The 23,200-nt window shown below is 55.5% G+C and overlaps 9 protein-coding genes across 9 annotated transcripts; 4 read left to right on the top strand and 5 right to left on the bottom strand.

Annotated features, from left to right (window-relative positions):
* Positions 1-849: 849 nt before the first annotated feature.
* BZA05DRAFT_83051 (Metallo-dependent phosphatase-like protein) lies at positions 850-2,445 on the bottom strand. The gene is made up of 3 exons (XM_051488683.1): positions 1,920-2,445; positions 1,217-1,842; positions 850-1,164 (listed from the first exon to the last, which is right to left on the bottom strand). The coding sequence occupies exons 1-3, from the start codon at positions 2,062-2,064 to the stop codon at positions 973-975; spliced, it is 963 nt and encodes a 320-aa protein (XP_051338184.1). The 5' UTR covers positions 2,065-2,445; the 3' UTR covers positions 850-972.
* A 21-nt stretch (positions 2,446-2,466) lies between these two features.
* BZA05DRAFT_402222 (Smg-4/UPF3 family-domain-containing protein) lies at positions 2,467-4,737 on the top strand. The gene is made up of 2 exons (XM_051484092.1): positions 2,467-2,834; positions 2,896-4,737. Exons 1-2 carry the CDS (start codon positions 2,590-2,592, stop codon positions 4,541-4,543), a joined length of 1,893 nt encoding a protein of 630 aa, XP_051338183.1. The 5' UTR covers positions 2,467-2,589; the 3' UTR covers positions 4,544-4,737.
* A 2,683-nt stretch (positions 4,738-7,420) lies between these two features.
* On the top strand, positions 7,421-8,975 carry BZA05DRAFT_419802 (galactosyl transferase GMA12/MNN10 family-domain-containing protein; the record flags this gene model as incomplete). Its single annotated transcript, XM_051485607.1, has 4 exons — positions 7,421-7,524; positions 7,562-7,925; positions 8,010-8,660; positions 8,730-8,975. The coding sequence occupies 4 exons, from the start codon at positions 7,421-7,423 to the stop codon at positions 8,973-8,975; spliced, it is 1,365 nt and encodes a 454-aa protein (XP_051338182.1).
* Positions 8,976-10,305: 1,330 nt separating this feature from the next.
* Positions 10,306-12,693, bottom strand: BZA05DRAFT_402215 (uncharacterized protein). Its single transcript, XM_051484091.1, has 2 exons — positions 12,424-12,693; positions 10,306-12,338 (listed from the first exon to the last, which is right to left on the bottom strand). Exons 1-2 carry the CDS (start codon positions 12,601-12,603, stop codon positions 10,374-10,376), a joined length of 2,145 nt encoding a protein of 714 aa, XP_051338181.1. The 5' UTR covers positions 12,604-12,693; the 3' UTR covers positions 10,306-10,373.
* Positions 12,694-12,854: 161 nt separating this feature from the next.
* BZA05DRAFT_402214 (uncharacterized protein) lies at positions 12,855-14,292 on the bottom strand. The gene has a single exon (XM_051484090.1). It carries the CDS (start codon positions 14,200-14,202, stop codon positions 12,994-12,996), a length of 1,209 nt encoding a protein of 402 aa, XP_051338180.1. The 5' UTR covers positions 14,203-14,292; the 3' UTR covers positions 12,855-12,993.
* A 714-nt stretch (positions 14,293-15,006) lies between these two features.
* Positions 15,007-15,828, bottom strand: BZA05DRAFT_339367 (DNA polymerase-like protein epsilon subunit C; the record flags this gene model as incomplete). Its single annotated transcript, XM_051480933.1, has 2 exons — positions 15,007-15,315; positions 15,568-15,828. The coding sequence occupies 2 exons, from the start codon at positions 15,826-15,828 to the stop codon at positions 15,007-15,009; spliced, it is 570 nt and encodes a 189-aa protein (XP_051338179.1).
* Positions 15,829-16,904: 1,076 nt separating this feature from the next.
* BZA05DRAFT_402209 (uncharacterized protein) lies at positions 16,905-17,666 on the top strand. Its single transcript, XM_051484089.1, has one exon. The coding sequence runs from the start codon at positions 17,103-17,105 to the stop codon at positions 17,622-17,624; it is 522 nt and encodes a 173-aa protein (XP_051338178.1). The 5' UTR covers positions 16,905-17,102; the 3' UTR covers positions 17,625-17,666.
* A 542-nt stretch (positions 17,667-18,208) lies between these two features.
* Positions 18,209-19,861, bottom strand: BZA05DRAFT_402206 (uncharacterized protein). The gene is made up of 4 exons (XM_051484088.1): positions 19,657-19,861; positions 19,039-19,594; positions 18,711-18,975; positions 18,209-18,641 (listed from the first exon to the last, which is right to left on the bottom strand). Exons 1-4 carry the CDS (start codon positions 19,695-19,697, stop codon positions 18,376-18,378), a joined length of 1,128 nt encoding a protein of 375 aa, XP_051338177.1. The 5' UTR covers positions 19,698-19,861; the 3' UTR covers positions 18,209-18,375.
* A 617-nt stretch (positions 19,862-20,478) lies between these two features.
* Positions 20,479-22,968, top strand: BZA05DRAFT_446170 (P-loop containing nucleoside triphosphate hydrolase protein; the record flags this gene model as incomplete). Its single annotated transcript, XM_051487060.1, has 5 exons — positions 20,479-20,536; positions 20,646-20,960; positions 21,043-21,147; positions 21,215-22,743; positions 22,801-22,968. The coding sequence occupies 5 exons, from the start codon at positions 20,479-20,481 to the stop codon at positions 22,966-22,968; spliced, it is 2,175 nt and encodes a 724-aa protein (XP_051338176.1).
* Between the last annotated feature and the right edge of the window lie 232 nt (positions 22,969-23,200).

Here is a 23,200-nt window from a genome sequence, read left to right as displayed (position 1 = left end):
GCTGCGCTGAAGGAGGCGGTGACGTTGTCGGTGGAGACAAAGGAGATGGGTGTGTCTCCCTCACGAAGACTGGATCTGCAGGGATCGGCAGCGGCGGCGGCGGAGATCGAAGTGTGGGTTAGGGGTTAAAAATCGGTGGCACGGACCCGCTGCGGAGAATTGATGCTTGTGGATGGATCGGGTGGTCAAGTGAGGAGTTCTTTGTGATTTCGAGCGGAAGGGCTGGGGTGGGGAAAGCTGCAGCTTGGAGGTTTTCATAGCGTGTCACTCGTCTATGCAGAATACTATGGGCGGCCTGGCAAGGTGGAGCAACCACTAGATATCACAACAGTCTTACTTTCGGCCGGATTGGCTTTCAGCTCGGAAGATTCCTAGAGAGGAGAATCACGGTTGCTGAGTAATCAAGTAGAATCCCCGGCCGGAAGCACCGTAACCGGCCATCCAGGAAGCAGGCTATCTACGCCCTTCAACATCCAGAACAAAAGATCTAGGTATTTAATACACCTTCCGCGCCCTGAGATACACACTTCCCCATCCCCATATCCACAAAACAACCAAGCAAGCCTCCAGTACCTACCGCAACCGTACGTAACCAAAAGCACCAAAGCAAAGCACAGAAAAACAGAACGAGAACACATAAACCGCCCATCGCTATGTAGAAAAGTAGTATGTGATGCACATAAAACCCGCCACCACAACAGGAACACCATTGCCCCACAAGTCTAGTGAACTACAGACTCAAGTATCCAGTGCCGTCGTATATTCATCGTGGCAAAGCTGTCCATAGTCGTCTTTGTCGTCCGTCTGTCGTCGTCCAGTCCATGATGCCAAACTCCGTTCAACAGCACGCAAAAGCAAAAGCAAAAAAAAGACATTTGAGCACGAAAAACAAAGTAGCCCGCCCCCACCCACCGCCAGAAATCTCATGAGAAAAAGATATACCGCACACCAAAAAACGCAAAGAAAGATCAACTACAAGAAATACTCGCTCCTTCCAGTCCGTCCCTGTGGCACCATCCGCTGATCATCTGGTACGGCCTGGAAGATCGTGAACCGTGGCGTCAGGTCCTCTTCCAGTTGCATGATGCTAGCAACGTTTCCGCAGCGGTAGCAATAGTTTGGTGCCGACCACACGGTCACGACGTCCTTGTTTTTGAAATGATACTACGCAGTATTAGCCCTACGAGCTTGCACGACAACATCATGGGGTAGCTACCTTGTAGCCCTCGTTGACAAGTTGATGCGCCCTTGCTATCAGAGACAGGCCGTTGACATGGTTAAACTCTGTGGCGACCTTGTCACCGAACAACCAGCCTGCTCCTCTCGGTGACACATTCCATGTCTCGACATCCTCTGGATCGCTCCACACAAGATCACAGAACGCACCCTCGTGCGGGATCTCTTGTGCACGCGCGACAACTCGAATCTGATCCAAAGTTCTTATCTCGGGGCTCAGGCCTCCATGAACACATAGCACGCTTCCATCGATGATGGCGGCTAGTGCAAGGAAGTCGAACACTTGACAGCAGCTCTTCCAGACGCTCGCGTTGCCGTATTTGTTCTGGCACTCCTCGTAGAACCCATACACCTGTGTGATTTGCCTACTCTCGTGGTTGCCGCGCACGAGCGTGATGCGTTCGGGATACTTCGCCTTGAGGCACATGAGCAGCGTAAACGTCTCGAGGGAGAAGTACCCGCGGTCCACAAAGTCGCCGAGGAAAACGTAGTTTATCTTATCGGGCATGCCGCCACCGACGCGGAAGAGCTCTAGTAGGTCGTAGAACTGGCCGTGGATATCGCCGCAAACGGTGACGGGCGTCGAAACTGGCTGGATGTTGGATTCTGGGTAACCGCAGAACGAGTGAGTACTAGCCAGCCTCAACAGCAGCGGCTGCTGTAGGGTTCTCGGGAGAGCAAACCCTCCATCAGACACTCCTTCACCAGCTCGCATAACCGCTTCATGTCGCCTTCGCTTAGGTATTTGCATTTCTTTGCCATCTCCAGCCATTCGTCGGGTCCACCACAATTTGAGGGTGCAGGCCCTCCCATGTCGCCAATGCTCATCTTCTTCGGGGCAGCGCGCGCGGCAACGGTGAAGTTATTGAGTGATGAGAGCGATGATGAGATATCGGATTTCGAGGCGTAGGCGGAGGAGTAGGATGAGGACTCCGAGGTAGAGGAACGAGGAAGGAAAGATGGGAGGAGCTGTTTGAGGGATATGATTGCTGATTTTGGGGGGGTGAGTCTCGCGGGAGACAGGTGGGGGTGTTTCGTGTGAGTTGAGAAGTGGTGGCAGAGAGGATCGACTGGAGCGGACTGTGGTGATGATTGCTTCTGGTGGCGATGCTCGGTTGCGATAGTTGGGTCGTAGTGTCGTTGTCGTTGCTATTGTTGTAGAATAGGTTGGACTCGATAGAACGTTCAGCCCAAGCGCGGGGGATGATGATATCAACTTCTTCCTCTAAACTTGACTAAGCCGCAAACATACAACAACCACTCTCCCACCTCCACTACCTTACACACAACCCTGCCTCTCACTCTGCGACCCCGATACCTTCCCTTCACGCAAACTTCGAACTGCTCATAGCAATGGCGTCTTCAGCGCCCGCTCAAGCCACGCCGACGAGAATACGACCGAGAGGTGGAAGACACAGCAAGGACAAGGAAAGCAGCAGCACCGGCAATGGCCAACAACCCACCGTTCGCCTGAAGGTTGTGATCCGCCACCTTCCCAGTCTACTCAAGGAATCCGAATTCCGCGGTGTAATGAGCAACTACGTCAACGACGACACTTGCGACTTCTTCAGCTGGAACCAGGGCAAAATCCCGGAAGAGTTTGTGTTCTCCACTGTACTTTACTCACGCAAAGCATAGCTGATGAGCTATTTTGCGCAGTCGTAACAAAGCTCCGACACCATCGCGATGCTATATCAAGATGAAGGATCCGATGCAAGTCGCAGCTCTTAACAATGCCATCCGAGCGCATGGCATTTTCACGGACAGCAAGGGAAACTCATCGTTGCCCCAAATGGAGTTCTCGCCATTCCAAAAGGCTCCAAAGAAGGTCCAGCGCGTCGATACTAGGGCTGGGACGATCGAATCCGACCCCGATTTTCAAGCTTTCCTCGCATTACTAAACCCTACTGCAGCTTCTGCCGGCGCGGAGGGGGGGGCAGAGGGCGCAATCCCGCCTACACTCGACGCAAATGCACCTGCTTCCATCCCGGCCAACGACCCGCTCTCGGTTCCGTTGCCCACGAATGAGCCGTATGAGAAGCCGAAGACCACACCCCTCATTGAGTTTATCCGCAGTCAAAAGGCTTCACCAGGAGACAAGGCAAAGAGCAAGGCTACCGAGAAAGCGCCCTCCGATAGCGGCCGCCCTAAGAGGGACCGCCGGGCGAGGGAGAAGGCGAAGCTAAAGGGGAAGGAGAAGGAGAAGCTAGATGGCTCGAAAGCAATCGAGCCTCTGGCGCTTTTGAAGCGAGCCGATTCGGGTCCGAGCCGTCTTGTCCGGCAGGGTGCGTCGAACATTGCGGCATCGTCGGTATCATCATCTGCGCCCAGAGGTCCGTCTAACCAAGCTGCGCAGAAATCGGATGAAAAGGGAGTCACGCCGGAGCCAGAGACTGGGGAAAAGGGCAGACGTAGAGAGCGCGAGCGTCGGCGCGGTGGTATGTCTGGTGTCGCTGCAATTCTTCAGCGTGATCTGGGAATTGGTACGGCAGCCAGCGGTCGGCGTACTCGCGGAAGGGCTGCTCCACCCTCAGAGCCCGCGACTCCAACCTCGACGACTCCCACTACTCCCGTGACCCTTTTCGTTACAACACCTACAACCCCATCATTTGGACCATCGGTGACTGGATCCGAGCCCACTACCCCCAGGACACCACAGCAACTTCCAGATTCGCCTTCCCGTTCACAGCAGAGGCCCCGCGAACGCCCTTCTAGGCGCGAACGACGGGCTGCAAAGCTGGAGCGCGAAGAATCCAACGTTTCCAATACCAGTACTAGTGCACCTTCAACTCCGATCGCTATCCTCGGGAGCCAGAGCTCAGGCCTTGCCCCTGGTAGCCCCGCGGCGATGCTAGTGAAGCGTGAATCCACGCTGGGTGAAACCTCCTCTGGCAATTCCAGCGTCAATGCCAGTCCCTCTGCTCCTGTTCTTGCCCCTCTCAACACAAGCATTCCGCAGGGCCCGGCAACGACCACGCCCACTACACCTACCGGACCGAGGGGAGGCAGACACAGAGGGCCGAGAGGTCACAGGGGAGGAATGATGGCAGTAGGAAACTCTGCTCCGGCCTCACCACAGGTTCCCGCCAGCCCGACTCCTCCCACTGGTCCCGCTGCTGGAGTTCACGGACCACCATTCGGAAGAGGAGGACATCGCGGAGGACACCGCGGTGGCAGAGGTCAGCCGTTCGGCGGAAGGGGCGGAAGAGGAGATGGTGGTCCTAGGGGAGGTATGGCAGGAGGTCCTGCGGGCAATGGTCAGAGTGCTGGTGCTCCTCCTCCTCCTCCGGCGGCGGCGGCAACTTGATTTGTGCGTTTCATTGGGGTGGGCGGCGCATGAGCATTTCTTACCTTCATGATTGGGTCCTCCACTATTGTTTTTTTTACGCCTGTTACAGCCTACGTCGCTGTTGTTACTGACTCTGCTGGCCATTACAAATGAACTTGAGAGCCTTGTATTCTACGCCCTACTGAATTGATGCCATCAAAATGTGAAGTTAACCCAATTTCTAGCAAGCGTGACATTGCTCCTGGAGGAACTCTACTCACTAGCACCGGTTCGGTAAATCGGCCAGATTGATGAACTCATTGGACCATCTAGACGAGCTGACAAGCCAGCCAGCCATCCGAGATGCAAACCACCCTGCTATCTACCCACCGGGACGCAAATCACCCAGCTATGTACTCACCGGGCCGCCTCACTGCTGACGATTTGAGTATGTATATAGGATAGCTGCACCGCCTAGTCCGGCGCATCGACCCAGCCGTCCGGGTCGGTGAACGCCCACACGAAAAAACGGAGCCGAGAAACACGGTCACCGAACCGCCAACCGAATGGAACAAACCTTACTATATTACCTACGGGCCTACGGCCACAAAGCGCGGATCCCGTCGGCTCAAACTGTTTGACCGGTTCCGGTGGACCACCTACCCTTGTGGTCTTCGCATCCTACTATTCCGGCCGAGTGGTCGAGTGAGGTGTCGAGGAGCGAGGATATAGATAGACGGCGGAGGGGTATGGGAGATACATACCGCGCCGTGTAACGGACCTGGTTGGGTTGGGTTTACAGGTCGGTCATCGAGCCCGTGGACTCGACCTTTCCTACAGCTCCGTGGGGGAAGAGATAAAGCTCTATTGCCACGATGTGACGGAGAGAGAGAGATCTTCCTGTTTTATTTGCGATATCGACGGAATGTTGCAGGTGTTGTTTGACAGCGGAATGTGCGAGTGACACGACATGCGCCAGCAATTATGTTTTCGACACTCTGCCTACATAGAATGCATAGCTACCACCCGGAAGTCGCGCAATCGTACGACGAGTTGACGCAGGATGTCCAGGTCTTCCCGATGGCCTGCATCGTCGTATCGAAAGTGGCCTATGGGGTCGTGAAAAGATCTGGAGGCCTGGCAGGAAGTTGTGGACCTGTGGTGGCTAGACATACCGGTACTCGGGAGTGGGAATAAGTCCGGCCGCTCTGAGCAGATACTTCTGTACTATGGGTATTCAGAGTACGAAACAAACGCCAAGTCGAAACGCGACAGACGCAGCCAACGGAATGCAACCGGCCCACGGTTCGTAGCGAAGAGACCACACTGGCATGAGGAATGCGAACCCAGGTAGGTAGATATTGCAGAGCAGGGAGGAGTTTGGCGGACCGAGAGAAAGCACGATTGCATACGCGCGTTGTACTCTACTCGCATACATACATAACCGTCCGGTGAAGTCGTCATGTGCTGTGTCACACGCTCCGTCAGCACTTGCTTCGGATTCGGATGTGTTTATCTAACCTCCCCTTTCGTTGTGTGTTCTCGCTCGCTCTCGTTTCGAATCCCCGACAATCACCCCCGGGATGTACGACTCGATGATTGGAACGACGAATGGCAGCTACCGTGCCTTGCCTTTTAATCTCGCCACTGCATACTGTGGCTAATTATCTCTTTATGTGCGTCCTCTTGACCCCCTACCGGCATCATGATTCCCAGGCGCTTTCGCCCGAACATGGCTGAGTATGTAGGCAGAGAAGTAATCAAAAAGTATGTATCCACCAGATGCTCACGTGCTCATCGGCAACGCAGTGCTTAGCGGCCAGCAGCTGGCTCGGCATTGGATTTACTCACTTCTCCTGAAGACCGGGTGACTCGGAGGTTGTCACCACAATCGGGCTGTATTCCGCCGGACGTGGCAGGTCCCACGACGAAGAAGAAAAGGGCAGGAAAAGGACGATAGACAAGCGAAGAAAAGGGCGAAACACAAGCGAACAGCGCGACCGGTCTGCGGGGTTGGGGATAGTGTGTACGACGACACCCCACGACATGATGGATACGACCACGAAGCCCCAAGCAAGGAAGCATCATACGGGTAGCTATGATTGCAGATATGTGCTATACGACGGATACCGGGCTGTGCCGGTGCCCCTTGAGTGGCTTGGTAAACACGGTATTGTACCTCACCTCAGCATTCTGCACACTGCACACTGCACCTCGATATCATGGCATTATTGCCGCCAAGGGGGAGCAGGCACAGACCGAGGCGCTAGCGCTTCTGCCTGCGTGTTTGTGGCAAGGCCACAAATCTCCTACCATCGGGTGCTAGGCACTCTTAAGGGCCGGCTGCCTGCCTCTCCTGCAGCAGAGAACCTGGATAACCAAAAAGTAACAGTTTGTGTTATTTTATTTGGCCTTCCCTCCCGCTAGTCACCAGTAGCTGTGAACCCCGTTCGTATCCGAGAGTCTCTGCTTGCCAACCGAACAAAGGGCCAGCAGTGTTTCTTCTAGACCCCTTCGCCCTCCACACCACATTACATACACGCCGCCTCCACACCAACCCACTGCCACCCACCACCACTACCACATACCACTACCACCATCCTAGCTTCCATTTTTATATATCACCTTCGTCCGGCCCGACTCCGGCCTTCGCCCTACACTCTCCCTACATGCACGACACGGCCGTAATACATACGATCGGACTCCACGCTCGCTCCAGCTAGACAAAAAGGACTCGTTCATCAAGCATCACGCACTCCTCCCTCCAACCATCGGCAGCGTAGGGGAAGGTTGGACTACCTACGCATATCTACAACGCATTGTCCACGTTGCGCTTCGGCCGTATATATACCTAATCGCTAATAATGTCACGGTTAATAACAAAGTTTGCCGCCCCTCCTCCCCCCTCCCCCCTTCATGTCCGTACCTTCGCATTCCCCGCCGCCGCCGCCGCCCTGCATCCACTACTCTCATCCCTTGGGATGGAGGGAGGGAGAGAGAGTTCCGAGCACAGCCTTGTCGTACGTAGCAGTAAACTGACGGGGCACAACGAAACAGATTCGCGGTACTGGCCGTGGTCGCGCTCGCACTCTGTTACTTCTCGTTCTCACAATTCTCGTCGAGTTCGTATGCGACATCACTCAACCCGAATGTCGCTGGAGGGGCAGGAGGAGGAGGAGGAGGAGGAGGAGGAAAGGGGCCGGTGGACGTGGTGGTGGACGCGGTGGTGGGCGAGGTGGACGAGAGCCTCCAGGGCGCTCACCAGCAACTGGCGGCGAACTCGGTGTTGCAGCCCGGCAATGTGCCCGGAACTCCCAACATGCTGTCGGCCGAAGAGAAGAAGCGGATAGAACAGGAGGCGAAGAAGAAGGAAGAAGAGAGGAAGAAGAAGGAGGCTGCCGAGTCCAAGCGGAAGAAGGAGGTTTGTTTCACCTTTTTTTTCTCTCTCCTCCGGGAATGGAAATGATTCAATTTCGGTTGCTCACCAGAGGTGTCCCGTGAATAGGAGGCTCAGCAGAAAGCTTTGGCCGAATACAAGAAGATCAAGGTTCGCCTTGGGAGCTTCTCGGTCCCAGCGGACATGGTGCACACCCCCGACGGCCCCAAGCCGGACGAGATCGTCCTGCTCGCCGCATCGGACGGTAAAGGTCACAACGGCGGAATCGAGAACATCCTCGAAGACATCACGCCCAACCGCCAGGAATACGCCGATCGCCACGGCTACCACTATCAGTTCCTCAACATCTCCAAGTACGACATCGGCAGCGCACACCCGGTATGGGCCAAGCTTCCGGCCATCGTCGAGACTTTCAACCTGTATCCGCAGGCAAAATGGATCTGGTGGCTGGATCTGGATGCAATCATTATGACACCGGACATAGACCTGCGGAGCCATCTCCTCTCCCACGAAGCGATCTTGAAAAATGCCCAATTGGACGTCGAGATGAACAGGTCCGGCGGAGGCCTTTCCGGCTCCAGGACGCTCAAGACCATCAACCCCAACAACGTCGATCTGATCGTCTCGCAGGACCCGAACGGCGTGAACGCGGGGAGCTTCCTGATCCGCCGGAGCGAGTTCACCCGCATGTTCGTCGACATGTGGTCCGATCCCATGTTTGTCCGCGAGAACTGGATCGCGCAGGAGCAGGATGCTATGGTATGTGTTTGCTTCCCCTGTACGTAATCCAGGCACGAACCGGGTGGCTAACGGATGACTGCGTTGTAGATGCATCTGATCAAGGAACATGAAGTGGTCCGCGAGCACATGGCGCTGTTCCCGCAAACCCTCATCAACTCGTACCCGCTCAGGAATGTCCCCATCATGAGCTGGGAGAAGGGACAGCTCGTGATACATTTCGCCGGCTGCTGGGTCGAGAACACGTGCAACGAGCAGTGGAAGGAGTTCATGGCACTGCGGACGCCGCTGACGCCGCTTACTCCGCTCAGCAAGGCCGCGCCGCCGTCCAATTAGTTGTTGATGGGAGGGGGGGAGGGGGGGAGTTCGATTCTGGTACATAATTTTACGAGAGCTTTGTATTTCATTTCGTTATCACTGGCACTGGCACTGGGTATTTCAATTCATCCATTGCATGCACTCTTCATCTTCATACCTACCTACCTACTTTGTGCATTTCTACCTATCAAGTACCTGGGGTATTCTCTTCTTTCTCTTCTTTTCACTTTTTCACTTTTCTTCTTCTTTTCACTTTTTCACTTTTCTTCTTCTGTTCTCTTTATGTTCTCTTTCTGTTCTCTTTCTGTTCTCTTCTGTTCTCTTCTGTTCTCTTCTCTTCTTCTACCTATTTAATGTAGATACTTTATCCCGGGGTCCGGTTGGTTGGTTGGCTGGTTGGTTGGTTATATCATAGATGGGAGGAACGGGGGGCACCTACCTCAGCGAGCGAGCAAGCGAGAGAATTTAGGGGCATACATATCATATTATACCAAACGGCGCGGCGGAACTCTTGGTGGATTTCTGAGCCGTGCGCACAGCGAGTAATTGAGTATGTATCTAATGCTTCTTGGCTGGTTACAAGCTGGCGTTACAAGACCTCGGCGGAGTCTTGCAGTTGTGGACAAGCCCTCGGCGCCGAGCGGAGAGTCTTGGGGTTATGTACAATACAACAGTGCAAGCCCTCGGCGGCCGCTGAGTGCCTTGCCGAGTGTCTTGGGAAGTTGGGGTCTTGGGGATTGGGTCTTGGGTCTTGGGTCTTGGGGATTGATTATCTACCTAGCTGGTTGTGGCAAGCTTTCCGCATGGCATGTCGTTGGAACTTGGTAGTCGTGGTGGGGGTGGTCATGGCATAGTGGTGGTCGTGGCGGCGGGGTGGTGGTGGTAGCGGCGGTAGTGGTTACGGTGGTAGTTGGGTCACGAATATCACTCTCACCTTCTCGCACAGAACACGACTGGTAAAGTCGGAGTTCGCGGAGTTGGCCCGTTCCGTCGTTCCGTTCCGAGAAGTGACCAGCGAATTGTGGGGGTCTGCTCTCTCGCGATCCTCTCCTCGTCTCGTGGCAGTTATCGGCTGTCTTTGTTCTCAAGGTCGAGGTAACATGATATAGTACTGCTTATTTCACCGTGTACCATACCAACCCGAATTTCTTCCCGCGTTGGTAGGTATCCCATCCCATCCTTTATGATCCACTCCCCTTAAACCCCGCCAATAAAAGTACAGAAAATCTACTACTACACACATGTACCCCACTTACCCCTCCTCCCTCTATTGATTGCTGTATGTACAAAAAAAGATGAATTTTCTAAAAGCAAGCCCGAACGCCGCCGCCACCGCCTGATCTGATCAAAAGGAAAAGAGAAAAGGAAAAGGAAAAGGAAAAGGAAAACGCACGCATCATCAAACGCATCACCTCGTCACTTTCCGCTCACCTTCTGCCTCTGCCTCGGCCTCCTCTTCTTGTTCCCCGTAGTAGAGGTAGGTGTCGAGCTCCCCGCCATCTTCCTCAGCTCTTCATCGATGTCCCACACGCCGCTGCCCATGATGCCCATCATCTCGTGGACCGAGTCGTCGGGGGACGGCGAGCTGGGGCCGCTGAGGCCGCTAGGGCTTGGCGAGTTGATGTTCTCGGGGGAGTTTTCAAAGCTCAGGCTTAGCAGGGGCTGCGCGGGCTGGCCGCAGCGGGATTGCGAGGCGGAGGAGGGGAGGGAGGCGGGCGTGGCGAAGGCGCCGAAGGGCGTCAGTTCGCTGGTTGACGGGGCGGAGAGGGTGAAGCCGTTGCTTAGTGGTGTGGCGGGTAGGGGCGGAGGTCGGATGACTGGAGTGTCTTGTAGAAAGTCGCCTGGGGTTTTGGGTGCGGGTGCAGGTGGTGGGGGTTTAGAGGCTGTCCAGGGGGAGGTGCTGGGCGGTGGTTTGCCGATTGTTGAGGGTGCGACCTGGAGTGGTGGGTGTGCCATGGTTGATGGTAGGATCCCCCATGACAGGTCTGGAGTGGCACTGTTGTTCAGCTGGGATTTCTTTCGGCCCTCGGGAGTGGTGTAATCGAAGCGGATCGGCGAGTCGGCCATCGCGTTGAAGAAGCCGTCCTGTGCGGCGAGCAGCTGTGCCTGCGTCGATTGCCATGTATAAGGCGTCTCTGGTGGCGCCGCCATGTGCTGGATGTAGTTGCTGATCACTTGGCTGCAGATTTCTTCGGTTTCGCGGGTTTCGCTCGAGGTTCGGTGCGGTGTGGGTTGCACTGGATGGGTGAGTGTTACGTGGGGGTTTGTCGAGGTAGCAGGCTCCGGGGACTTCGAGGGGGAGTTGGTGGTAACGGGCTTCGACGGTGATGATTTCCTTGAGACCGAGGCTACTTGGATTGTATCCTCCACGGAAGGTGATGTGGATTTCCTCGCAGGTGTGGAGATGCCAATCCCGCTCCCGGTCCTCATCTTCTCCCCGCCATTGTCGACACCTTCGGCATTCCGGGCGGAGGCCTGTAGCGCCTTTTCCTCCTCCGGTTCCGCCGGTTTGCCGACAGCGGCCTTCTCCACCGTCGTCTCCTTCTCTTCTGTAGCTTGTGCTGATCTGTCCGGCGAATTGACACCACCGCTGACTCCTCTGCTTCCTCTCCTCTTCTCCTTATCCGCACTCCCGGAAGGACCTGCTTCCCCCGCATTCATGGCAACATGTATCGTCTCGTCCATAGGCGTCTGCTTCCGTTTCGCACTAGCCTTTCCCTTCGTCTCCTCTATAGGAGTCTCCTTCCGTTTCGCACCAGCCTTTCCCTTGACCTTCTCCCCCGCCTCCGTTTGCATCTCCCTCTCGCCACTAGCAGTGACCCTCCTGCTCCTACTCCTCCTCCCCGCGGCCCCACTGTCCTTGTTCTTGTCACTCTCCTTACGACGGCGCTTCGCGACCACCGGACTGAGCGCGGCAAAATCGATCTTGGGCCGCTTCTTTTTCCAGTCGATAATCATGGGGGTATATTTCTTGGTCTCCTTCTCCGTCTCCTCCTTCTCCTGACCGTTTCCAATCTCGACCTCGAGCTTTCGTTTGCGTCGAGGTTGCGACGACGGAGGCGGCGAGGAGGCGATCCGGATGTCGACGGTGATGTTGACGGGTATTGGGAGCTGCTGGGTGGGCGCCGGGTCGGGCTGCAGGTTTCGAGGGAGTGGTAGTGAGTCGGAGGAGGGACCGGAGGAGTTGGGGGAGCCGGAAGAGGAGGAGGGTTCTGTAGTTGTAGTTGCCATTGTAGTTGCAGTTGTGGTTGCCATTGTAGTAGTAGTAGTAGTTCCCACCCTCTTCTCCGCGCTCTTCCCAGTCCCAACCTTCGCCTTCGCAAAATAGTCTACGATCCTGGGGTCCTCCTGTTTCTCCATCTTCTTCGGCGCTACATTCACCTGCAGCACCGAGGTACTCCCTCTCCCTCTTCCTCTTCCTCTCCATCCCCCTCCACGGACTCTTCTCGACGGGCCCCTTAAGTACCGCAGAGTGCATGTACACGCCATAGCCGCGCAGATAGTTCTCAGCAATCATGACGATGCGGCGGTCCCGTGCACCCTCATCGCATTCATCGTCGCTGCCAAAGCAGATTATGTCCGACGGGAGGAGGTCGGCATCCGTGCTGCTGGGGATCGGTATTGGTGGGAAGATCCGCGGGGTCATCGTTCGAGGAGTCGAGACAGAGACAACTGAACGAGAGTTGTCAAAGGTAAAGGTGGGAGAGTTAAATCCGAAAACGCGTGGTGGAAGGTGTCTAGCGTGGAAGACGTGTGTGCAGGGATTTGTAGCAACGGGTGGAAGTACTCTACGAAGGAGCCGCACGCACGTCATCATGGGTTCTCACATCGGTTGGTTCGAGTTGAATATAAATCACTTCGAAGGGCTGGTCCCGAGGCATCTTTTGAAGGAAACTATGGCTGGCGTGCTTTCACTAATCCTTTAGCCTTTCATCAGCATCCATGGCTCACGATATTTGTCTCCCCGATACACAAACTTAAGTACAGTTTCGTTAACTAAAATACAGTTTACTCTACATGTAAGAGATGCGGTCCATCACTGCCTGCCTTCCCTGTTATGATTCACCTCTTTGGCGAATCCATCCCTCCCCTCGCCACGCCGTTCCTTCTCAACCCTCTCGTCGAACAACCTCTGCGCCTCCTCCTTCGCCCTCTCGCGGTCTCCCGTACTGAACGAGAACGAGTCCTCCTTCGCCTCCGACTGCTCAAACCCCTTCATGGCCGATCTCCTCGGCCACGCGGAAGCAGTGGAATCGTCCCTGTTGGCGGCATCACCCTGCTCACCACGGCGCAGGCGATCCCACGCCGATCCGCCCTGAGAGTTGTTATTCTGCCTCGCCCTGACAACCCGGGAGTCATCCGACTGCGTCTGCTCGGAATCGCCAAAGAACGGATCATCATCGGTGTGCCGTTCATTCGCGCGCTGCCTGACGTTTTCCGCATCCGCCTCCCTCTTCCTGCGCGCGCCCACTTTCGCCTCCATGCTGATCCTCCTAGTCTCGCCGCTATCTTCCACCACGCCGCTGGCACTACCATCCGCCGGCTTCCTATCCTCGTAGAAGTCCACCCCGCCGAGACTCTGCGGATCCCCTTCGTCCTGCTGCTGCCGCTCCCTCGCCCTCTGCGCCTCCTGGCCGACCTGCATGACGGCCCTCGTAACCCCCGCCCTCCCCTCCTTCTGCCTCTGCGCCAGCCAGCGATCCCTCGCCTCAAGGTACCGTTTCATATTGGGATCCTCTCTCTGCATCTTCGCAGTCTGATTAAACGCCTGCACACCATAACTCGTGATCCCCCAGAGGCGTCCAACCGCCGTAATAAACGCAAAATTCGTCAGCCTGCTAGCCAGGAGCTGCCACTTGGGCTGGACACCTAGCCGATTGCCAATGCCGCGGAAGAGGAAGCCGACGTTGCGCTGCCGCCGCGTCATCAGCGCGCCGATCGCCCCGCCCGCGAGCGTCCCATACAACGAGCCTTTTGACTCCGCCGCGTAGAAGACTGCGTTGTAGTATGCGAGCCCCTCGTGCTCCACCGCTGACGGCCGGAAGCCGAACTCGCGCTCTGCTACGGCGAGCTGCAGCTGGATGAACCGCTCCTTCGCCGCGTCCGAGAAGGTCCCGGAGGAGAGCCCGAGAATTCGAGTGATCGGTGGGTGCGGAGGGTACGCGCTCGAGCTGGTGTTGTATGCATCATCGCTATCGGAGGAGCCGAAGTTCGAGTCTTCGGTCGTGGCCGAAGAGAGCACCATTTTGGAGATGGGGGTGATGGCGTTGGCTGTGGGGTTGGTTGGTTGGCTGGCTGTGGGGAAGTGGGATGAGACGACGGCGGTCGGCTCTGCTCTACTCTAGCTCCATAGTAGCGAGCGATACGTCATTTCGCGTGGTCCGTGCTTCACTACTACATATAATGGTTGACTTCACCCGACATCACCTGCTGTCTGTCCGTCACGCTTTCAACCGCAAAGGCCATGTCAGGGCTCAAACAGAACCCGCCTCTCACCACCCGCCCGCACGTAGTATTCAAAGGAAAGAACCACGCATGTCCCGGCGCCAGACACACGGCAAAAAGCACGCACGCCCATCCATCCCAAGAGAAGAAGAAGGAGAAGAACAGAAGAGAAGAAACCCTAGTAATACAAAGAATTGACCCCCAGGTGTGAAAAGAAATGCCAAACCCATGCCCCCAGAGACTCCCCCAGCCGTGCAAGCAAACGAGCAAGCAAACGCACAAAAAAGAAAAATCAAGCAGACCCTCCGTTAAAACCAAAACCAAACCAAGCAAGTGACACCCCGTGGAAAGCAGATCGAGCACGCAAAGTTAGGAAAAGAAGAAAAAAACAGATAAGACACATCAGGAGCACCAACAGACTCCCCCGCAAGATCAAAGAATGCCCCTATCGACCTCGAAAAAAAGTATCCTAATCCAATGCCAAACTTGTCGAGCCGGATGTCTATGAGAACTAGCAGAAGAACCTAAAGAAACCACGGACCGACCCGCGCCTCTAACACCGTGTTGCTGCTGCTGCTGCTGCTGTCTCTCACTGTTGTAGATTCTAGAACGCGTCCTCATCTTTAACCTTTTTCTGTCTCGGCCTTCTGGTCTTCTTTGCTGGCTGAACATCCTCGGGGCTATCGGATCCGTTATTGGTCAGGTTGGCACCTTCGGCCGACGGAGCGGGGATGTCGGCGATCTTCTGGATGATGTCGGCGAGGAAATCGAACTGCTCGACGTGAAGGATCGCCTGCTTGAGATGGCCGGCGGTGATGCGTTTGCTGTTGCGCAGACGGGCTTCTTCGGACGCCTTGTCGCACAGAGAGATCATGAACAATTCAAGGGCTTTGTTGACGACGACCGGAGTTACCTGGAGGCGCAGAAACATGATTGATTAGCCACGGGTCGGCGCGGGTACCCAGCCGAACAGCGGGAGATGGATAGCGCCAAATGGAGGGGGCATTCCATACCCTGCATGAGGGAGATTAGGGCGAGCGAGGGGTATTGTAATAGGTGGTTGAGCGCCTACAGAGTAGGGCAGAACGGGGGGTAAGGGGGTGGGTATTGAAGGGTAAGGTGGAAGAGGGCATAAAACAAAGTTGCGATGTGGGAGTGGACGAACCTGTGCGACTTTCCCGACGTCTTCATCGGCCTGCATTATGCGCTTGATCCTCGCCACTGGGAACTTAGTTTTGATATGCACGTAGCGGGGAGCATTGGCAGACGGAATTGACGGAACCGGGGGTGAGGCAGTTTGGTTGTTACCAGAGCTGCTGTTGCTGTCGCTCGGATCGTCAACCACTTCCGTTTTGACGTTTCTACGGCGTCGGGTGGCTTTAGGTTTTGCACCCGGCGGTGGCGAGGTCGGTGGCGGTGCTTGCATCGCGAGGGTGGGTGGAGGGGAGGAGGAGGATGCGAGGGGATAGTTGTTCTGGTTGTTGTTGAGAAGCTGCTGGGAGTTGTTGTCGTTGTTGTCGTTGTTGTTATTGTGGTAGTGGAGTTGTTGTTGTTGCTGGAGTTGTTGCTGGAATTGTTGTTGCTGTTGCTGGAGTTGTTGTTGCTGTTGCTGGTGCTGCTGTTGTTGCTGGTGCTGTAGCTGTAAGTGTAGCTGTAGCTGTTGTTGTTGTATTTGTAGTTGTTGCTGGTGCCGGTGTTGATGTTGAAGTATCTGGTGATGATGCCCGTGATGCAGTAGCTGCTGCTGGTGGTGGTGTTGGAGTGGAGGGGGCGATGCGGCGTGGGGGAACAGATCCACGAAAGCACTCTGGGATTGTGAGGGTGGAGGAGGAGGCGACAGGGATGACAGTGGAGGTGGGTGATGTTGGTGATGCTGAAGATGGTGGCTAGTCGTCGCTTGGGCTGAAGCGTGGACAGGATCGTAATAGTATTCGGACATTTCCTTTTTCGCCTTCTTTCTTTTCGCCCTCTCTCCCTTCTATTATTTTCTGTTCTTTCTTTTTTCCTTTCTTCTCTTTTCTTTTCTCTCACTCCAACACACTGTCTCTCTTTCTTTCTTTCTTTCTTCTTCTTTACGTCTTGTTTCTTTGTGGGGATGAAGCAGCGATGGCGGCTTAATGAGACGTTTTGGCCGACAGACGGGAGTGGGTGAGTGAGTGAGATAATATCGCTGGATTGGGAGGGATGTGTGGAGTCGATATGCGAGTTGCGGCGGGCTGTGGCGGTGTGGTCGTCGGGAGAGAGACGACTGCCGGAAGCGGGCAATTGACCGGACAAAGAAAGGCAGCGAATCGCCTAATGGGGTGAATTTAGTGGGGCAGAGGACAGTTCAGAGTTAAGAAAAAAATCAGCACAAGTCCAAGGTCGGGGGAAAACGCCTTATTTATGTCAGAGTCAACCACACACACTCACTTTCCCGCGCAAGTAAACCAAGCAAAGCCTCGAAGCAAAGGACGGAAGGGAAGGTACGAGGGCGAGCTAGGCGCAATCTGAATAAACCCGACCACCACCACCACCACCACCACCACCACCATCTCCACCACCATCACCACCACCACCACCAACCCACCACCGCTGGCTGAGTGACCAACCCACCACCAACCCACTACCACCCCCCTCCTACGCAGCCCTTTCCCTCCCCCTCACTAAGCCGCATGCAAAGTGCTGATATTCGGAGGAACGAAGTTGACGCGAAAACGTATGACGGGCATCCAGAATCCCTTCTCACTTACTCATTCACTCACCTTTGTCTCTGTTCTGTCAGGCATGACACAGACTCTCCCTCCCCTCCCTTGTATGCATTCCCTTCTTCGCTGTGTTCTCTCTCTCTGCATCTCTTCGCTTGACCGGCCACAGCTCCGTGCTCTGTGTCACCCTTTGCCTTCTCCATTTGCCTTCTCCCCCTCCCCCTCCTCCTCCTCCACCTCCTCTCAGCTCCCGCCTCGCTCGTCCCCCTCGCCCCCGTCGCTTTCTCTTGTCTTGTCCGTTCGACGTGGAAAAGAGTTTGGGCACCGGTCACCTTCCGCCACCCCGGTAATCTGGTGTACCCGGCGGCCCAGACAGCGACGACGGAGCAACCCAAACCCAAACCCAGCCCAACCCAGCCCAAGCCGCGCTAACCCTACCCATCCCATCATGCCATATCCCTACTCCAGCAGCCCTCCCTCCCTTCTTCTTCTTCTTCTTCTTCTCTTCTCCTTCTTCTTCTTCTTCTTCCCGTAGGAAGGAAACAAAAAAGAAAAACAATCTTTAAAAATCTCCTTCCTCGTTTTGGATGAAGATAACTGAGCACTCGAGCCGCACCCACACGCGTTACTGCCACACTTCCCGTCCTTCCTCCCGATGCTTTGATGCTCCTTGCGCTGCCGCTCACTTACCCTGCCTTGCCTATCCCGAATCCCGGGCGTGTTTCGCGTCGCTCTTCTTCGGAGGACTGACAGAGGCGCTCGGAGGCGGGATGGGCGAGAGGGTGCTGGTGATGATGTGCGGCGCCGGGTGGGTGGTCCGACGGGATGTGGTGCGTGGAGAGTCGGCGATGACGGGAAAATTACTTGATCTAATCTGACAAAACACTATTTACGGAGTTGCTTGCTTGCGTGCGGCGTGGCTACGGTATGTTGGGTGAGGGGTACTCTATCTGGCATGTGGCCGGTATATACGGGGGATGGGTCGTGGATGGTCGGTGGGTGATAAATCTAAGCGGAGCAGTACGATAGATAGATAGAGGGGCACCGAGAGGCACAGTGAGAGGAGGAGTGTAAGTTAACGTGGGGTGCAGAACATATGAAGTCGTAGGAGAATGCACTTTAAAAATATCTCTAAGTATTTATCTGGCCTCGGAGTGCATCTTTAGTGCGGAAACGTAAAGTATCATACATGCCAACTGCTTCCGTCGTCATGATGCAGTTGGTTCCTTCCCCCTCCCCCCTCCCCAGCGCGTAGTGGAAGCAGATATATAGGTTATGGTACGCAATCAGCACTGGAAGGCTATTCCTTCCCTCTCGGTCGTGACGTTTCCTCCTCCGGCAGAAAACCCTGTGCCGTCGCTCTGTATCAGCACCAGGCCGGGGAGGATCTTGTCCTTGTCCTTCTTCGACGGCTTTCCTTTGCTCGTGAGATCTGCTTCGCAGACAAAGCATTGCACCAATCTCGCAGTCTTGTCGTGTGGGTCGTCGGACGTGGGTGTCAAGAATTTGTCCGCGCATGGTTTACAAACCACATGCCCACAAGGTTTCGCCACTGCAGAGTCTGCATGTTAGCCGCAGCTACGTATCGGACAGACGGTGGGGGGAGCGGTATGTTACTGACGCATGGCCTTCATGCTGTTGCTCAGCACCTTCTTGCAGCTCGGACATATCCGCTGCGGATCACCATACTGTGTCTTCTCGTCCGCCTCCTCCGTGAATTTGACCGATATCAGCGTCTTGAGCGAGTAGTGGTGGATGTTGTCCTTCGTCGACGCAGGGCACACAGGACTCAGCTTCGGCGTCTTCCGTGTGATGTCCGTACTGGCTACTGAAGGCGTCAGGCTGGGGACCCAGAACGACGGGAGCTTGGTGGCAGATGCTTTGGTCTGTATGCAGCCGAGTCAGAACGAGGCAAGGGGACATATAGGATGGTGCAGGCTGTCGCTCACCTTCTCCTCCGACAAGGCTGCCTTGGCCTTCTTTCGCTCGTCGCGTGCAAGTCTCATGAGCTCCTCCTCGTCCAATTCGAACTTCCTCTTGGCACCCCCGGGCTTCCTGTTGGCCTCGTCTCCCTGCGCCGGCTCCTCCTCCTCGTCCTCCTCGAGCACAATCTTGCCATTCACCCTTCCCACGACCTTCGGCGCCATGCCGACCACACTCTTGCCCTTGTTCTCCCTGCTATTCCTGATCTCGAGGCCCATCTGCAGGAGCTCAAAATCCTTCACGGCGCGCTGCTTCGCCTCCTCATCCTCGAGCACGCGCTGCTCCTCGTCCTCCTTCGCTCGCCGGTCCAGGTCCACCTGCATGCGCTTGATCTCCTTCCGCTGCGAGAGCAGGTTCTCGACCGCGCACTCGCGGCAGAACAGTTCGCCTTTGGGACAGGCGACGGGGTCGCGCGCTCGCACCAGGCACAGGTTGCACGCATCGAAGGCTTTGAACGAGTCACGCGTGAGTCGGGTTCGTTGCTTGCCGTAGTCGCCTTTGAGCAGGGAGCGTTCGTACGAGCTGTAAATCCGGCATGTCAGCGATTACCACCGGCCGCGAAACAGCGGTATGGGATTTCTCACGTGAAGAATGCGAGAGATGTGTTGCGTTTGGAGTGCGACATGGTGATCGGCCGTGTGATTAATTGATTGATTGATCTCTTCCCTCGGTCTATGTGTCTGTCCGTGCTTGAATGCTGCTGCTGCTGGAATTCGTCGATAATTGCAGTCTGTAGGAGTGTCTGTTTCCAAGCAGCTCAAGTGTATAGGTAATACTCAACTGCATGCGCGCAGACCGTTGCTGGTTGGCTGGGGGGGCATCCTGCGTTGCCACTAGCAACGTGCACGTGCCGTCCCAGCATGGTGTTGGCAAGGCGTGTTTCTCTTTTGTGTTTACTCCTCCAGAAAGCCGCCCGCACCACTACTTTACCACAACAACCCTCCACTTTGCTCGGGCCTCATCATCGATTTCCACCAACATCTACCCCGTGAATAATAGCCATCCATACCTGCCACTGGTACCCACACGCCGCTTTGTCGACAACACGAACCAAACTCTACTGCCGGTCTCATTTAACAGCAGGTGTCCAGGTACATACATACAGCAGCGAGCGAGCGACCCGCAGCCCGGCCCGCACCACCAACTAAAATTGAACCAGTACTCATCCGTCTGACCTCAGCCCCCCCCCCTCACACCGAGCCGTCATGGCCGGCGAACGACCAGTTCGTAGCTCCCTCTCCCTCCCTCTCTCTCCAACACCCTGTCCTCACGACTTGCCCCTAACTAACCCTTCATTCAAGATCCAATCCGCTCTCCCTCGACCGACCTCGAGTCACGGCAGCAGAATCCCCCCTCCAACACCCATTGGGAGAGTATTGCAGCCAAACAACAACAACAACACGATGATGCCACCGCCGTCGAAGGCGTTGACCGCGTCCTTCAAAGCCAACAAGCCTACCACCAGTGAGTAACCAGCAGCAGCATCCGCACCACCTCCCGTCTCCCCCTCGACCATGCTGCGGCATGCATGCATGTATGTATGTGGAGCGGTTCACTAAACGCACCTTAACAGATGGCAACCAACGCACGACGCTCGCGGACCGCGCCGCGCAATTCGACAAAACCCGACCGATGCTTGCGCCGAAGCGGTCGAACAGCAACCTCGCGGCGATGGCGAAGACGCCGGCGCCGGGTGTCAAAAGCGCCATCGGGGGGAGTCGCCCGCCCGGCTCGTCCAGGCCTAACAGCTCGCTGGGCTTCAGACATGCTACCCCCGCTCCCCGCAGGCCGTCTAGTGCACAGAGCATGCAGGAGGACGAGGAGGTGTTTGACGGCGACGATGGCCCAGAGAGCGCTTTTGAGAGATTCAAGACGCCCCGCATGAAAGGTGGGGACCTGCAGCCGCGTGTTCCGTTGGTGGTGGAAGGTGGAGTGGTACTGTGGTACGATGCTGATCCCTATGCCGGTAGAATCGGAGCTGCAATCGAAGCTGGCACATCACGAGGCCGAGATCAAGGAATTGAAGTCGATGTACTTTGACAGTCGGCAGGAGTCGGCCCAGATCAAGGACAAAGGTAGGTTCCCCCGTGTCGTTTTTCGATTTAGCGGGCAGATGCTCAACCCTGTTGTCGTGTGCGATAGAGGTACAGTGGGAGACAAAGCGGGTCATGTTGGAGAGCGAGGCGGCTAGAGCGAAGGTCGAAGCCGATACCTTCCGGCGGAAAGCGGCCGAACTGGAACGTACCCTCGAGGACGAGCGAAGAGATCGCCGTATTGAACGGGAAGATGCTCAACGGAGGTCGAGGGATGAGCTAGGCGACTTGAAGCGAGCCCACCAGCAGGCAATGGACTCGTTGGAGCGTAAGCTCCGTATGGAGCTCATGGACGAGAAGGGAAATAAGGCGAGAGAGATTCAGGAGATGAAGAACCAGATCGCTATGGAGAAACAGAGGTTGGAAATGCAGATGGATGGTACCGGAAGGGAGACGAGGGGCTTGAAGATGGAGCTGGAGGCGAAGATGGCCGAACTTGAGCGGGAGCGCAACCTCAACATTCAACTCCGGGACAAAATCTCGGAATCCGACTCGCTCAGTCTCGGCATGGAGTCTACGACTCGGGCTCTCCGGACCCGGATTGAGGCGCTCGAAAACCAAGGGCAGTCTCAGGCACATGATTTCGCTGCGTTGGAGCTACAGCTTAAAGAGGCGCACGAGAAGACGGCGATTGTCGAAGAGAAGCTTCGCAACGAGGAGATCATCAGACGCAGACTGCACAACCAGGTTCAAGAGCTCAAGGGAAACATCCGTGTGTTCTGCAGAGTCCGTCCAACTCTCCCACACGAAAGCGACAACGCGGCCGAAATCCGCTTCCCGGATACGGAATTGGAAGGAAAGGAGATCGAAGTGGTGGGACCCGCCGAGAAGAGCGCTTTGGGCAAGGAACTCACCAAGACGCATCCGTTCTCGTTCGACAAGGTGTTTGGTCCCAGGGACCAGAATGCCGATGTGTTCGAAGAGATTTCTCAGTTGATTCAGAGTGCCTTGGACGGATACAATGTCTGCATCTTCTGTTATGGTCAGACCGGTGCCGGAAAGACGTTCACCATGTCTTCTCCGGACGGTATGATTCCTCGAGCAGTGCATCAGATCTACGAGACGGCCAAGGGTCTCGAATCCAAGGGCTGGACCTACACCATGGAGGGAAACTTTGTCGAAGTCTACAACGAGAGCATCAACGATCTCTTGGGCAAGGCGGACGACTTGGACAAGAGAAAGCACGAGATCCGTCACGATCCCAAGGAGATGAAGACTACCATCACAGATGTGGAGACTGTTGTCCTCGAGGACCCAGGCCAGGTTGACACCATCCTCCGCCGCGCCTCACAAACCCGGTCGGTCGCCGCGACCATGGCCAACCAGAGATCCTCGCGGTCTCACAGTGTCTTCATCCTCAAGCTCAAGGGTGTCAACCATACAACTGGCCAACGGAGCGAGGGAACTCTCAACTTGGTCGATTTGGCGGGTAGTGAGAGGCTGTCACACAGTCAGAGTGCGGGTGAGAGGCTGAAGGAAACCCAGAGCATCAACAGGAGTTTGAGTTGCTTGGGAGACGTGATTGCGGCGCTGGGCAGTGGCAAGGAGGGTACTCACATCCCGTACAGGAACTCTAAGGTATAGTTGCCCATCCAGTTGATCGATGCGCTAGGAATTTGCTAATACGTTGACCAGCTCACCTATCTCCTGCAATACTCGCTGGGCGGCAACAGCAAGTGTCTCATGTTCGTGATGGTGTCACCGATGATGGCCCACATGAGTGAGACTTTAACTTCACTCAAGTTCGCGACCAAGGTCAACAACACCACCATCGGCACTGCAAAGAAGCAGATCAAGGTATAGAATGCCGGAAATCATAGTCAAGCTTTGCCGGCGACACCGAGTCGGAGGTCTTTATGAGGAGTTTTTTTTCTTTCTTTTTTGGGTTTTAGCGAATATAGGGATGTGGGATTGCTGGATGTTGATTAGTTTTATATGTCGTTCATACCCTTCCACTTAACTAGGCCTTCTCTTCGACCAGGTTACAGGCGAAGAGTGTACCTAATAATTTCCTCGCTGCTTACTTACTTACTTT

Source organism: Tricharina praecox, assembly GCF_024521635.1.
Source record: "Tricharina praecox strain CBS 144465 chromosome Unknown BZA05scaffold_17, whole genome shotgun sequence".
NCBI lineage: Eukaryota > Fungi > Ascomycota > Pezizomycetes > Pezizales > Pyronemataceae > Tricharina > Tricharina praecox.
Note: the sequence above shows the minus strand (reverse complement) of the source record. Positions and strands in the feature narration are given on the sequence as shown.

Coding starts and splice junctions, on each gene's coding strand:
- BZA05DRAFT_402222 (XM_051484092.1), top strand. CDS start 2,590: ATGGCGTCTTCAGCGCCCGCTCAAGCCACGCCGACGAGAATACGACCG. Junction 2,835..2,895: donor CAGGGCAAAATCCCGGAAGA/GTTTGTGTTCTC, acceptor TATTTTGCGCAG/TCGTAACAAAGCTCCGACAC.
- BZA05DRAFT_402214 (XM_051484090.1), bottom strand. CDS start 14,202: ATGGTGCTCTCTTCGGCCACGACCGAAGACTCGAACTTCGGCTCCTCC.
- BZA05DRAFT_402209 (XM_051484089.1), top strand. CDS start 17,103: ATGACGGGCATCCAGAATCCCTTCTCACTTACTCATTCACTCACCTTT.
- BZA05DRAFT_83051 (XM_051488683.1), bottom strand. CDS start 2,064: ATGAGCATTGGCGACATGGGAGGGCCTGCACCCTCAAATTGTGGTGGA. Junction 1,843..1,919: donor GAAGGAGTGTCTGATGGAGG/GTTTGCTCTCCC, acceptor GCGGTTACCCAG/AATCCAACATCCAGCCAGTT. Junction 1,165..1,216: donor TTGTCAACGAGGGCTACAAG/GTAGCTACCCCA, acceptor AATACTGCGTAG/TATCATTTCAAAAACAAGGA.
- BZA05DRAFT_402215 (XM_051484091.1), bottom strand. CDS start 12,603: ATGACCCCGCGGATCTTCCCACCAATACCGATCCCCAGCAGCACGGAT. Junction 12,339..12,423: donor GCGTGTACATGCACTCTGCG/GTACTTAAGGGG, acceptor TCGGTGCTGCAG/GTGAATGTAGCGCCGAAGAA.
- BZA05DRAFT_402206 (XM_051484088.1), bottom strand. CDS start 19,697: ATGTCGCACTCCAAACGCAACACATCTCTCGCATTCTTCAC. Junction 19,595..19,656: donor ACATCTCTCGCATTCTTCAC/GTGAGAAATCCC, acceptor CCGGATTTACAG/CTCGTACGAACGCTCCCTGC. Junction 18,642..18,710: donor CAACAGCATGAAGGCCATGC/GTCAGTAACATA, acceptor CAGACTCTGCAG/TGGCGAAACCTTGTGGGCAT.